The sequence below is a fragment of the Malaclemys terrapin genome, chromosome 5, assembly GCF_027887155.1.
Source record: "Malaclemys terrapin pileata isolate rMalTer1 chromosome 5, rMalTer1.hap1, whole genome shotgun sequence".
In the NCBI taxonomy this organism is placed as follows: Eukaryota; Metazoa; Chordata; order Testudines; family Emydidae; genus Malaclemys; species Malaclemys terrapin.
The window spans coordinates 85,056,033-85,071,794 of record NC_071509.1 but is presented as its reverse complement, the minus strand read 5'-3'; the positions used below and the strand labels follow the sequence as shown (position 1 = coordinate 85,071,794).

General features: G+C 35.8%; 1 protein-coding gene across 4 annotated transcripts in view; it reads right to left on the bottom strand.

The window, feature by feature from the left end:
* LRBA (LPS responsive beige-like anchor protein) overlaps positions 1 to 15,762 on the bottom strand; it is a 571,438-nt gene that overhangs the window by 188,586 nt on the left and 367,090 nt on the right. For all 4 annotated transcript variants that reach the window (XM_054029329.1, XM_054029332.1, XM_054029331.1 and 1 more), the window contains exons 41-42: positions 7,471 to 7,588; positions 1,728 to 1,830 (exon numbers count right to left, since the gene is read on the bottom strand). In XM_054029329.1, coding sequence (XP_053885304.1) covers positions 1,728 to 1,830; positions 7,471 to 7,588 — 221 coding nt within the window. The remainder of the gene's footprint in view (positions 1 to 1,727; positions 1,831 to 7,470; positions 7,589 to 15,762) is intronic.

The window sequence follows — 15,762 nt, the reverse complement described above, 5'->3', positions numbered from 1 at the left end:
TTGGGCAAGCTCAACCAATCCAAGAAGTTGAAATGTGTTACATCTACATGATTTATAGAGATGGTAGATTATTAAATAAGAAAATTATTATATGGCATTTAAAAATTTCACCTTAGAATAAAGCCATCTTTTGCTGCCTGTTTCTAAGTCCCTTGAGAATAAAAGATAACAATCAGATGAAGAAAGGACTTTTAGTATAAAATCCACTCTCTTGAGATTTAAATGCTGAGCAACTTTGGGGATTTAGCCATAAATAACTCAAGCAATTAAACTATTGGAGTTTGATGCCAGATTTCTTGAAGTTTGAGAAAGAATATAAAACTATTCCCTGGAAATTATAAATCAAGCAGAAAAGGGTTGATTCCAAAATTTCATAAAAGACTATTCTATTCATAATAAAAACATCTGTAAACTCCAGCAGCACATTATTTAAGAGGAATCTAGAATAAGCCTTTACCAGTACCTGTTAAACAGAATAACCGTGGCTCACGTATTTGTTTGTGCTACTGATAAAACATATAAATTGTAAAAGTTTATCAATAATTGTTATAATAAAATTATTAAATTAAATTACAACTGCATATGCACTAATTGTACCTTTAAAGTGTACACATTAAATTCAATTTTCAAGCAGTAAAACCCAAATTCTTAATGAAATATCACAATTTAGTTCTTAATTTCCCTTAAATCATGATTGTATAACAGTTGTTACTGTTACAGATTAGGTTTAAAATATGAAGGACCTTTTCTGATCACTGTGAAAACCATGTCCAAAATATTTAACATCACTTAATTTTTCCCATTCATACACGAAACAAAACAAAAAACTACAGCATTCACAAATGTGAAGAACAGTGATACAATTAACTCAATATTGCCATTTCTTAAGAAAATTCTTAGAAATCCTTTTTTTCTTTTAAGTTTTGAAAGTGAGTAAGCAAAATAATTATGACTAAATACACCTGTAAGCAGACAATGGAACCACTTACATGGGACCTAATCCAATTCCCATGTACGTGAATGTACTTGAATGGACATGGGATTGGGCCCCTTTGTTTCATTCAGAACATTCTTGATAATCCAGGCCTAGCCCCTTCTAAAAAGACTCAATCAATTGGGACAAATTCTGGAGCAGTTTTAGGATGCAGACAAATAGCCTGAGATCGCCAAATTCACTTCACCCAAGGTCAAGTTTGAACTTTGGCCTCCAGAGTTGAAAGGCAAATGCATCAAATGACTACCTCAGTCTTTCTTCAACTCATACACTTCTATACAGGTGTACAGTTTCCTACTGATGAGAAACTGCTATTTTCAGCTAGGCTGAAGTGTTGTGGAGAGTTGAAGGATGTCTCAGTCAACCTAATATAATTGAAAAGTGCCACAAAAGCTAATCAATCCTCCAACCAGACTCCTACATTTCAGAGACCTGACCAGCATAAAGGAATGTAACCTCCTTAAACAGGGAAAGTGACTATGTCTTAGCCAGTAAGAGGGCAACTTTCTCCATAACGTGACAGAAATCCAAAACCCTCAAAACTCAATCTCTCTGTTCATATGATTATGTAATAAAGATGAGCTCTGCTCTGCCTTTGAAATTCTGCAGTACAACTAAACAAAGAATTTCGTACAGCGGGTGGGTTGTTTTGTGTTTTTAAACCATTTAGTTTAAAAAAGGAAGATAATTCAGAAAAATCATACTGTAGCTTATATCTTTCATAGTAAAATACCTGGTCTGTGGTAGCCCAAAGCTAGTGCCAATGCCAACACGTGGTAGACAATTAACCACTTTTTTTACTGTTGCTGGGTCTGGGAAGTTGAACATGATAGCAACTGTGAACAAATAGAACAGTTAGAACATAACATTTCCTGTCATTTATAGTAGGCTTCCTACTTGAATTCAGGTGTATCAGATATAGCATTAAATATATTTTCCCAAAATATACTGTAAGTCAAATTTTTTATACATCATGAGTTATTTCTTTTTAAAACTGCATTTTTAAAGCTACTTCTAGTTGTAAACACTAGCAGAAGTTTCAGCAAATGTTGTCTTATTAGCATTAACACAGCATACATTACCTATAGCAATTTTTATTTGAATATAATAAAAATTAAAGTTATGTTTATTCATCTCTATTTCCAGATTCAGCTTGGCAAAAGAAAAAGCATACACAGTTTGTATAGTAAGTGCATCATATGCAACTGTGACTTCTGCTGGGAATTTTTATTTTTTTAAGCTATTTTTCACTTAAGTGGAATTAGCAGAGAAATATTTAAGATTTTCAACAGGCATTCATTCTTTTTTTTATGATTTTATGAAAATATGCTAATGAGTGTGAATATAATGCAACTGGAATATGCTTCATGCAAAAGGTCTCTTGTAAGGTATCATTACAAAGCTTATAATCTACTGAGTGTGGTCATCCTGTCTGCCTGTCTGTCTCATTCTTGTATCTGAAACTAGAAATATGAAATTTAACTCTGCGGGCCTATTGTAATTATGCAAAGTGTGCGCCATTAATGGTGGTTTGGAATCTTGGTGACTCCCATCAACCAGGACAATTGACTGTGGATGGCTGTTTGCTTTCAGGGCTTCCTGTAAGTCAGGCTGGGAGGAATGAAGGCTTGGAGTCTTACATGACATGTGATCATGTCACCTAAATTGGAATCCATCTTTAACCTGGTGCTTTTCCATTTAGAAGGAGGGGTGGGAACCCAGAGAGGGACAAAGGACTCCCGGCTTTTGCAAAGCTAAATAAGGGGGTGGAACAGAACAAAGGGGGCTGCAATCATGAGAAATCCCCTAGCTACCACCTTAGTGCCCAGACTAGGAAGGCGTCCAGTCTGTGATAGCTTATTGAAACATCTGAGGGTGAGATTTTATCTGTAATCAGTTTTCTTACTGTATTAGGTTTAGACTTGTGTGTTTTATTTTATTTTGCTTGGTAATTCACTTTGTTCTGTCTATTATTACTTGGAACCACTTAAATACTACTTTTTATATTTAATAAAATCACTTTTTACTTATTAATTAACCCAGAGTATGTATTAATGGGGGGGGCAAACAGCTGTGCATCTCTCTCTATCAGTGTTATAGAGGGCGAACAATTTATGAGTTTACTCTGTATAAAGGTTTATACAGGGTAAAACGGATTTATTTGGGGTTTGGACCCCACTGGGAACTGGGCATCTGGGTGTTGGAGAGAGGAACACTTCTTAAGCTGTTTTCAGTGAAGCCAGCAGCTTTTAGGGGATGTAGTTCGGACTTGGGTCTGGGTTTGTAGCAGGCAAGCGTGTCTGGTTCAAACCAGGCAGGGCACTGAAGTCCTAAGCTGGCAGGGAAAACAGACTCAGAGATAATCAAAGCATATCAGGTGGTAGTTCCCAAGTGGGTTTCTGTGATCCAACCCGTCACAACCTCCATATTTCATCAGGAAATTGAATTCTTCTATTCTGAGATATCGCATGGAAATAAAAATTAAAAACTATGTGATCTTGTAATGAGATCAGAAGAGGTGGACATTTATGCCCATGTGGAGTTCCATTTAAGGCCCCAATCCAGCAAAGCATTTTGAATATACTTAATATAGATCCAAAGGGATTACTTGAGTGCTTAAAATTTAAGCATGAGCCTCAATGCTTTCTTGGATTTGGGTCTTAACCCACACAGATCCCATGGTAAGATTAAGGACAATTTTAAGCTATGATAAAAATTCTAACAACTGCTCTTCCACTTTTAAATAATATACAAATTTCAGAAGTCATTTCACCTACAAAAAGTTAACCAGCTCGAGAATATTTGACATGACCTTTTTATTCCATGATTTTTTAAAAAAAATCAGTTTTATTTAAGAAAATGTGTAACCCTTTAGATGTACTTTTTGATATCTCAGTATAAATTACAATATTCAATGCACCGTTTGCAAAAGACTGGCATAGATACAAAACCTCTAGAAAGTAAATATTTAGAACGCCTTCATTGCTCATCAAAAGACCTCACATACAGGTTGGTTTAAATTGAAATTTAGGAAGGGAAAATACCAGAACAAAGAACTTTCCTAAAGATATACAAGAGCAGTGTTCAACCACTGAGATTTTGAGTCCATTATGATCTACATGCATGCTCAAAAAAGGATTTGGAGGAAAAAAAGCAGCTCTGGCCCAAACCAACTACATGAACAAGGCAGCAATCCATACTAATGTATTATTGTATCTTAAGGTAGCACCAAGAAGCCAAGCGAAAGCAGGTTCCATTGTGTTAGGCACCTTTTACACACTGAATCAGACAAGAGTCCCTGTTTCACAGAACTTAATCTAATCTTAATCTAAATAAACAAATCAGATAGAGGTTAGGGGGAAATGATATAGCATAGAAAAAGAGGCATGATTTGCAAACATCATGTTAGTGGCACGAATATTTTTTATTTAAATAATTTAGATGGGTTTCTGTTAGGATGGGACTAGTCAAACAGAAAGATAAAAGAAGGGAGGGAGGACATGAGGAGTAAGCAGATGGAAGGAGCTGGAGTAAACAGCCAAACAGCATAGGGGAGAGAATGTCTAGAGCAGGGGTCGGCAACCTTTCAGAAGTGGTGTGCCGAGTCTTCATTTATTCACTTTAATTTAAGGTTTCGCGTGCCAGTAATACATTTTAACGTTTTTTGAAGGTCTCTTTTTACAAGTCTATAATATATAACTAAACTATTGTTGTATGTAAAGTAAATAAGGTTTTCAAAATGTTTAAGAAGCTTCATTTAAAATTAAATTAAAATGCAGAGCCCTCCAGACTGGTGGCCAGGACCCAGGCAGTGTGAGTGCCACTGAAAATCAGCTCGTGTGCCGCCTTTGGCACATGTGCCATAGGTTGCCTACCCCAGTCCAAAGTGAAACCTACAAAAAGCAGTCGATTGACATCATCAGTGTCCCATGGTCCCTGCTTAAAATGTTTCTGTAGTTGTTCTATCAATTTCAGTCTCTGGCTGACTCCTCCCTGCAGTTTCTTTCTAAGGCCACATGGCTAGGGGATAGGAAAGTGCCTCATAGGTCCTAGATCCTCATTATCTGACCTTAAGGAACTACACCTCTAGATGGCAGACAATATAGATCAGTCTACAAAATTTATTTCTTTGACTGTCTGCTTAGAATACCAAAAATGTTTCCACCTGTGAGATGGTGATTTTTGTGAGGCGAACGCAAGTTTGCTAGGAATTGGACAGACCAACTTATTTCACATAGATCAAAACGCCATCATATGGTGTGGCAACTGGATGGATTCATACTGCTCACTTTGAGATGTAAAGCTCCATATTCTAGTACTAAATCCTTGAACTATGCAGGACCCACAAAGTGTTAAGATTTCTGAAAGTCAGATGCATAATTTATAGCTGATACTACAGATACTGTAAAAATAATTGTGAAACAGCTTTAAGAAAGGGATTCTCAACCTGGAGGTTGTGACTCCTCATTAGGTGTTGGGGTTGTGACTGACTACCTATCTTACCCTTCCCATTTTGCTAAGCAGGATCAGGATCATGGCTGTGTGAATAATCAATTTTTTGGTTTGGTGGCCAAAACAAACAAACAAAAGTTTGGTGTGGGCTGACCCAAAATGGAAAAAAAAAAAAAAACACCCACCCTTTTCCCAGAAAAACGTAAAAGCTAAAAATAATTTTACTTTGGGATAAACAAAACCTCTCATTTTACTAAATGTTTTCTTTTGTTTTTGAGGGTTTCTAAACTTTTTTTTACGTTTATGTAAAATACAAAATTAATCACAAACAAAAATAGGGCTTTCAAATAAAACAATGAAATACTAAAACAGAAAGGGTCAAACCATTTTCATGTCAGAAAGGCAAAATGAACCATTCTGACATTTCCAATTTCTTTTTTAAATTTGACCTAAGCAATTCATTGAAATACATCAAAATTAGCAAATTGTTTTGGTTGAACTGAATCTGCATTTCCTCCCCCGCCTCCAAAAGACAGATTTGCACAAAAAACTTCACCCAATTCTAGTAATGGCTAGATTGGTGGGGAGGAGCACAGATGAGTAAGAGGAAATGGAAAGGTGGAGTATTGGCATGGAAAAAGTTGAGTACTTCTGGTATAAGTCATCAGAAATGGCAGTATAAATGGTAGAAGTCTTGAGGAAATCTTACTTGTCTACTAAACTACTGTTTCCATGCACTTTACACAGGTAGGTATAACTATCCCTTTATAAGAGCAAAACCAGATTTGAAATCAGAATTCAAACGCAGCATATGAAAATCAAATGGGTCACCCATGTGACTAGGTTTGGTTACACACTAAGAGGTGATTTTTCTTTGGTTGAATATTGCTGAATTCAAAATTACTAAGGATAAAGATCTGGGTATCACTATGGACTATTCAGTGAAACCCTGTGCTCAATGCATAGTGACAGTTTCAAGAGAAAAAAATGTTAAGACATGAAGAATCAATTACATATTTCATCTGTATTCAGTTCTGTTCACCCAATCTCTAAAAAGGGAGCTGAAAATGGGGAGAGCGTGTCAGAGACTGGTGATGAAAATGATTAGAAGAATCAAGAGTTCTCTTTATGAAAAGAGGCTGAAAAGCTAGAACTATTGACTTCACAAAGGCGGATGAATTAAACAGACAAAAGAGGCATACTAAATAATGACTAGCTTAGAAAAATTCAATCAAGCACTCCTGTTTACCCTCCCTCATAATAGAAGAATAAGGAGACATTCAAAAAACAAATTTAAAACTGAAAAAGGATTTGGATTTTTACACAACAAATAATTAACCTGTGACTCTGATTGACACAACTGTCATTGAGGCCAGGAGCTTGATAGGATTTAGTCAAAGGATTAGATATTAGCTTTTTTATATACATGAAAAGAATATCCAGAGTTTCACTGAACATATTATTTGTTTTTCTTTAAGACATTTAAATCCTGTAGATTATTCCATAATTGTCTATTCTGGGATTTCTTTGAAAGCACCTGGAATTGGCCACTGACAAAGACAGGATGTCAGAATATATTGGCCACTGGTCTCATTTAGTACTGCAGCTCTTATGTTCCCTTGTCCTTAATACTGCATAACCAGCAACTGTTTTCCTACCACAGGAAAATAATACTCTGTATAAATACGACAGATGAGAACACAGACATGCTTTAAGCAAAGTAAGTGTACAGAAAGTGCCAACTCAGCATTTGGACTGTAAATAGAAGCAAAAAACGTAATTGAAAATAAAGTGAGTTATGATGTTTTACCCACAAGACTTCTCTCTGGAAAGCTTTATATAGGAAAAAGTTATCCTTGAAATCTGAAGTATTTTGTACATATAATTTCATTTTTTTAAATCAAAGACACAGCCTATATCCATTAAACAAAAACAGCAGTAAATTCTAGCCAACAAAAAGTGAAATAGCAAACCCATATTGTCAAACCAAAATTCTCAATCCCTTCATTCCAATCCCTTGCTACCTCTGTTTGCCATGAAGATCTCTAATGCTGTATTTTGCAGGAGATAGCGTCGGGAAAAAATTGACCGAATCTCTGTGAACAGCCATTTTCCATGGAGTCCCTCTGTATAAGCCAGAATCTAATAAAATAAAAAGGGCCAATAAGTATTCAGGAGCAGACAGGACATTACATTATAAACAAACTATCAGTGTAGGCACCATCACATTTTTTTTCCAAAAGTACTTTTGATCCAGGAAATGTGGAATAAAATAGTTAAATCTGCAACTCCAGTAATATATTTAAAAGAAAACAAAAACAAAACCTTAATTCAATCACTACATCAATAATGCACTTTCAAATTTGGAAAATATGAGAACTATATTTATGCAACTGATTTCAAAGGCTACACAATCAGACTTTTCCTAGTAAGTATTTTAGAGGCCATCCTTTTAAAAGTGCTCAGCAACTAACAGCGCCCAATGAAAATCTGGCCACTTTATTTAGGGGCCTAAATGGGAGCCATGATCTTTGAAAAGTCTGGCATCAATTGTTGGTGCTGAGCACTTCTGAAAATCTGCCCTTATTGTTTTTCAGGATCAAATTTTTAGTGTGTTATTTCCTAGCCAAGCAATTGTTAGAAACTGCATGAAATATGTTACATTTCAGGATTAAATGACAAATATAGTAATTTTTATGGAGGGCATTCACTTTTGACATTGGATTGATCTACATTTTATTTTAGTGTTGTAACATATAAACAAGAAAAAATACCTTTTTTTTTTTAAATGACCTTAAAAATTGTTCCTTAAGTTTATCGTTAAGGCAATATTCATTCATTCTGGAAGTATAAAGGTTGACTGTATAAGAGGTTAAGTATCATTTTGTCAGCTAAGGTTAAACACAAACCTGCAAATGAACTCGGCATAATCTCTCTATGGAGTAAGCGGTTGTCAAAGTAACTTGTTACAATTCCTGTCATCCCAGCTGACAGACACAGATGCTTAGTCTGCCTTCACAATTCAAACTAATCCTATCTTTAGTCCTCAACCACTTTGTTTCTTTGCTGCACCAGTTTTGCCTTTTCATTTCAAAGCTTAATTATGAAGGTGTTAAGGGACAACAAGACTGGCACTTCTCTGCCCCAGTTTAACAAAGCATAAGCAACAAGAAAAACTGAACTTAGATTTGTCAACATAATTTCAATTAATACAATTATGTCTGACTTAAATCCAATAAAGCAAGGAAGGTAAATTTAAGGCTGCTAGTTGATGCCACCACAATTCTGCTTAAGCAATATAATACATTATGTTAAAAATCACTTCTTAAGATCCTCTGCAACTATTTAAAAGTGTTAAGCTAAATTCAATGCAAGAACATGAGCAAGACTTCTAATGAAATTAGTGGTCTTCAATGAGCATGTAAGGACAGATTTTGGCCACCTACCTGGATACATATGTATGTGTGCAAGTATTATTATTTATATTCTAGCAGTATTTAGAGGCCCCAACCATTGTATACATAAATAGCATATAACACAATATCTGCCCTGAAGAGTTTACAACCTAACAAAATACAAGACAGGCAAACAAAAAACAAACAAACAAACAAGCAACAGCTCAGAAGCACAGAACTTGCAAGGTACAATGTCTCCTCATGTTTCCTCTTCAACACCACCAGCCTCCCCTCAGCTCACAATGAAAAAATCCCCCCAAATTGCTATTTTTAAATCAAATTATTGAGAGGCACATGAAAGGTAACAGTGATCAGTAATGGTTCCAAACCATTTCTGAAATTGGAGATATAGTAGACTTGGGACCATGTTAACCCTTTTCTTCACCTCTCCCAACTAACTGACAATACTGTGTATCCAGGAAACACCATGTAAGGCTTGTTCTATTACATGTATAACAAGTACCAATGAGAAAGTATGACAAAAAAAAGTAGCATTGGTTGAGGAGACAAAGCAGTCAATCCTGAAAACCTTGTGAAGGCAAAGTTCTCATTTACTTTATTCAGATGAAACTTCCAATAAGATTTTCAAATAGAGACCTATGTCTTCAGAGATCATATTTTGGAGGGGCCAATGGAGGTAGATAGATCAAAGTGTGCAATTCACAAAATCTCTTAAGCAAGCAAAGTAAAAATAATTATGACAAGCAGCATTGCTGTATGCACACACATTTTAGAGTCAAACATCAATTACTCAGATATGAGTTAAAACAGAAACCTAAACAATTCATTCACATGAAAAGGCTAAATACTCTTCTCTCCCCCAACTGGAGTCACTTATGACAATTTGTGTACAATTAAACCATCAAATGGGAAAATTTCCAATACACCTAATGATGAAAAACAAATGGATTTTTAAAACTAACTTAGAAGCCTCAGAGATACTTTATATTAATGTCTTTCACAATCATGACAAAGTTATTGAATCCTATGCCAGAAAGTTTATAATAAAAACTCAGACTCAACTACAGAAACATTACCAGGCACCTCTAGAACAATTCTTTATTCATTACAAATAGTTATCAGGAGTGAGAAGCAGCTGAGGCCTAGCTGAGCAAGACCTTCATTTCTTGTTGGAAAACTATCTGCCTGGTCTGTAGCTTCACTTCAAAGTCTCTGGAGTTCAATTAAAACTGGATTAGGTGGAAGCAGACCTTCTTTGGGACTTTCTGTTCTCTGAAACTCCACACATACTGACAGCACCCTAGACAAAGGTCTAGCCCTCCAATGAACCAGTTGCTATGGAAACTGCATCATTACCATTGCTCTGCAGTCATCATACCAACTATAGTAGTTTGAAAGATACAGAACACACACTCTTCTTCAATGATTTTTACTACATATTTCTTATAAAAACCTGGACCCTTCCTTTGTTCTATCATTTCCAGACTCAGAACATTTGATTTTACCAATAGCTCACATTTCAGAAATATGAAGTATTTGCAGAAATCATTAAAGCAAATATAAAAAAATAAAGTCAGAATTTGTATTCTATTAAAAAGGGAGCAAAAATGTTTCATCTGTTTTACTTTCTTTGAAATTTTTAATTTTATAATTACAACTTTTGAAAATTAAAGATAGTTTCCCTTAAAAAAACCGACATATCTCTTTCATTCATATGCCAGATAATATAGGATTTTGTTAATATAAAGAAAGCTTCTTTATTGTTGCACAATAACCTAAGTTTAAAAGGTGACAATTATGGTTCTAAGGCTTTTTCCTTCATTGCCAATCGTTTTGGTAACACTTCTAAAACAAAGAGAGGCTAATGTGACTGCATATTCTAATTTAATCTTCACAAATGATATAACCTCCCATCTCAAGAAAAGAAATGGAGAACTATTTCTAGGATTTTACCATTTAATGGCTTTAACACAGAGTTTCAAGACTGAATAGGCAATAAAGATATTTTTATCAGACATTAAAGAAAGAGTACACAACTTAATAGAAGAGTTCAAAACGCTTATGCTAAACGACGGGTTACTCTAAAATTCCATGGTTACAAAAACATCCTGTGCAAGCTGATACATATATAGGCTTTAGGGATACAATGTAAACAAATAGCATGACAATGATAAACACCATCAGTTTATGTTCACCTCAGTACAATACCCTCCAGTCATCTCAAACAATATAGACTAAGGCCCGATCCTGCAATCATATCAATTTGGGTGAACCTTTGCACAGCCCTACTGAAGTCAATGATATTCCGCATGGGTGCAGGACACTACCAGAGAAACTGAAGACAGAAGAATGAGGGGCAATTAGCCCCTGACTTGAACTTACGTTTTAGGCTCTGATTTTGTAATTAGAGTTGCCTGGACAGTCAGAGTTGGCCTCCAGTTAAGACTATATATAGACAAACAGTTCACTTAATGATGCATGGTAACTATGAATCTATATGTGCTAGTTTCACAGCAGTAAAGTACCTGCCCTTACATTGTTCTGCCATCTTGCAACGTGAACAAAAAAAGCCCTAAAACTAACTTTTTTTTTTCTTCAAAAAATTGCTTGAAAGATTAAGAACATAAGAATGGCCATACTAGGTCAGACCAAAGGTCCATCTAGACCAGTCTTCTGTCTTCCAACAGTGGCCAATGCCAGGTGCCCCAGAAGGAATGAACAGAACAGGTAATCATCAAGTGATCCATCCCCTGTCGCCCATTCCCACTTCTGGCAAACAGAGGCTAGGGACAGCATCCCTGCCCATCCTGATGAATAGCCATTGATGGACCTATCCTCCATGAATTTATCTAGGGTTTTAACCCTGTTATAGTCTTGGCCTTCACAACATCCTCTAGCAAGGAGTTCCACAGGTTGACTGTGCATTGTGTGAAGAAATACTTCCTTTTGATTGTTTTAAACCTGCTGCCTATTAATTTCATTTGGTGACCCTTAGTTCTTGTGTTATGAGAAGGAGTAAATAACACTTCCTTATTTACTTTCTCCACATCAATCATTATAGTATAGATTATCATCATCATAGCAGTCCAACAACAGTATCTCTCCATGTTGTATTAAAACATGGGGTCATATTAATTAAATTGTTACAGTTTTAAAGATGTACTATTATACTCCATAATAAAAAAATCTTTTATTAAAGGTTAAAACAACAACATTTTATTTTAAATTTTAAGCAAACCAATCAACTATCGTATACTCAGTTTTAGAATAAAGTATTATTGATCTTGAAAATGTGACTACTCTAGAGGTAATTAAGTCTGCAAATGGGTTATAGAACTGAACAGTAATTGAATAATTAGATCATTTTTATGTGCCAGACAGCTTAAGTATCACAAGTAAAATAAAAACCAAATAACTGATTTCAATAGCTGCCTATTTTTATATTTTGTACTCCAAAATGAAATGTCTGTTTGAAACCCATTCCTAAAATACCCATATATTGTGTGCATTCAAAATAATAATACATTCGCATTTCTGTTTTTGTTTGTTTGTAATCAAAAGACAACCTATAGTAAATTATTGCTCTGACAAACCAAAGTATGATGGTTATAGTAACCTTAATCTTTTTATGTCAAGTTTGTATAGAGAGTCATGAGCTTGCAAGGAGCTAGATTTTTTTTTTACAAAAAGTGACATATGATCTTCTGTGTAACTGGCTCTCGATCACAGTATTTAAGCCATATAATTGTAGCTTATAATTATATAGGATTTGTTACTAAAACAAAGTCTTACTGTGCTTCTTACTTAATAAAGTCCAAACACAACTGACCTAGTACCAAAAAAATTATGTTAATGATAATTTAAGAATGCATAACTGCTCTTAAACATCACAGGGCTCATTGGCATCATTTTAGATTTTTCATTTAACACACTGCCAGAACAAAACAGAAAACAAATCATATGGGGGGGGGAGGGTAAGCAGTAAGAAAATGATTTTATTCAATTGTCAAATATTTACTCAAGCAGCTGCTGAATTCTGCATTCTAGCAGTCTCCCCCTCCACCCCCACTACAGTCTGATATACCATTCTATTCCACATTTTCATGGGTGACAAATTCAATTAAACATATTCATTACTTTAATGTTCCACTTGGCAGTTTTAGCCAGTATAAAGAATTAAAAATAAATAAATAAATGTTATGTGACCTTTGTATTGATCAGACTAAAATGGTTTAAGCCTGGTTGTGGGTGGTGGAGGGTTGGGGGGGGGGGGGGGGGGAACTCTTATGTTTTCTCTTCCAATTACTGGAGGAGATGATAAAACCACAGCAAATGATGTATCAGCTCATTTTATCTTATCGCTTTGGGGCTAGGTGACAATGAAGTTCATATTTCACTGGTTCCCATTGAAGATTGTGAAAATTACTTGCCCTTATGACCTGAAATTTCACTGGAAGACAGAAATTTCTCTTCTGCAAAGTAATGCAATTTTTCAGATGTCAACCTTTAGCCCAGCTTTAAAAATTAATTTCATTTATATTAACCAATGATATTGATATTTTCACAGAACACTCTTTGATACATGAAGCACTGACTGGCAAATTGATGTTGTTTTAGATGTGTAAAACTATTTTATTTTAAGCTGCTGTTACAGATTTACAGCAAACTGAAATTCCTATATAATATACATTTGTTCTGGCCTGATGCACCTCAAAGCCCCTGGCCTGTAACTAATTCAGAGTCCTTAGTTAGGACTTTATTCCTAATCCTGCTCGTATTTAGAAGAATTTGCATAGTAAAGGATATACAAATAAAAAAAACCTTTCTTTAAAAATAAATAAGTCATATGTTGCCAGAGGCTGACATGTGCTTGATGAGGTGCAAAACACCTTTAAGCCTTTAAAAATGGTAGAGAAATACTCAGCTGTGTTTACTGAGATTGAATCCTACTCAAAAAGAAAAATTAATGCAGACCCAAGTGTCTAAAGAGGTTCATTCATTAAGAGCAGAAAGGAACCCAATGAACAGGACCTAACCATAGGTTTGCTTGTTTGTTTTTAAATTAGAATAGGAAAATTTTATTCATAACCTTTTCTTAAAGTCAGTGGGGTGCTCCTGGACTGACACACATTGGCTCCTCAATGGGCCTGCAAGTTTAGTACAGATGTCAGTATCCCATGTTCTATCTCCTCCTCTGCACCCAGTAGCTGGTGTAAAGAATCATTTCTTTGAGCTGAAGTGACCCATGCCCTAGCTGGTCTGTAGCGAGCAGGACCAGTGGGTAAAACCATTGGTAGAAGAGGTTGATATGAAAAAAACAAAACAGGGATTGGCTGCTTCATGTGACTGATAATGGGGGACAGAGCCTTCAGTTACTACATCACCAGTTCAAACTTTTCTCAGCAGAGCACTGGCGGTTACCAAGACAAAGGATACAGACTGATAAATGAAGACTTTACTTTTCAGCTGGGACAAGAGAATGAAGAACGAGGTAATTATCTATGAGTGCCATGATCTCTTCATCTTAATCAAGATGGTGTACATCTTTTCGATATGGGGAGATAATATGCTCAACATATATATCTTAATATAGAATGAGGTCTGGTTGCTAGTGGTGTATAACAGTTAAGACAATTTGTCCTGGGAAAAACATGTTTGATTTCTCTCAGCAACGACATAATTAATCAAAGTTTTGGTTGGTTCTCCCAACTGCGCCAGGTCAGGATTTGGAGTAACACCTCTTTGTTGTAGATTAGACATCAGGCTCCTTCAAGAAGAAAGGGAGTTGGATTTTCAGGGAGCCCTAAATTTTTATAAGACCAGCCTGAGGCCTTGGTTTAGAAAGCCTCAGTGGATGTGCCTGAGTGGCACTTAGGCATTAGTAGGGTCTGCACATTGAAGGGTAGAGAAGGTCAATAACTACTTGGGATGGCTACAGCCTTCCACCTTTCACTGCTGCCAGACCAAGTTGCCTTTAGGAATTAACAGTACCAAATTTTAAATAAAAGGCTTAATACAGTTGCAGCTACTTAGCCAAAAGATACTCATTTCTGTCTCCATTTTCATTCACTTCCTGCCACTCAGTGTCTACATCACCAATTCAAAGACAGTCCAGATTGTTAGTGACCAAACTTGCTGTTATCCAACAGCTGTTCAGTGGCATACATTAAACAAATTGGTAGTCTCAATCTGCTTCCGGTGAATATGTGTGAAAGTTACAACAACCACTTGGCTCAGACTCAGAGGTCAAAAACTTTGAAGCTACAAAGTACTAATTAACAATTACTACTACTGAGACAATTAAGTGCATCCCTTAAAAGGTGGTCTCTCTTCAACATCTGAGGTATATTAGCAGGAGGTGTGGAAAAACAGGTGCTGCTGCTGCTACCCACCCCCTGGATAGAAGCCTTCAGTCTCTAGAGCTGTCAATGCAGCATTTACCACAAGCACTAAAATTCCCCCCCCCCTTTTTTTTTTTTATAAAATCAGAAATTCTTGCCTGCTCTCTAGGATGTTCTGTTGGACAAACAGTTCTCTAGGCAACCTCTGTCTTTGCCTCAGACACAATGATATTTGTCTTATCTACAACACATTTCTGTACGTAACCAGCAAAAAAATTGCAGCAATGCTTTTGGGTCATCAGAAAAAAAAAAAAACAACACTACAACAACTATGATATTCCCAACTGAAACATCTGTCTGTCCACTCAGACTATATCTGCAGCCTACATACACAAGGAAGAAGAATGGTGATTATATGTAGCTTTGACAGAGTTTCCCTTCAGTACTTGTCACAGCATTCACAATATTAGTTACACCACTTTCACATATCCAATAAACTAAAAGGACTACAAAAAGACTAAAACATGTCTCTTAATGCACAAACAATAGTTAATGGAAA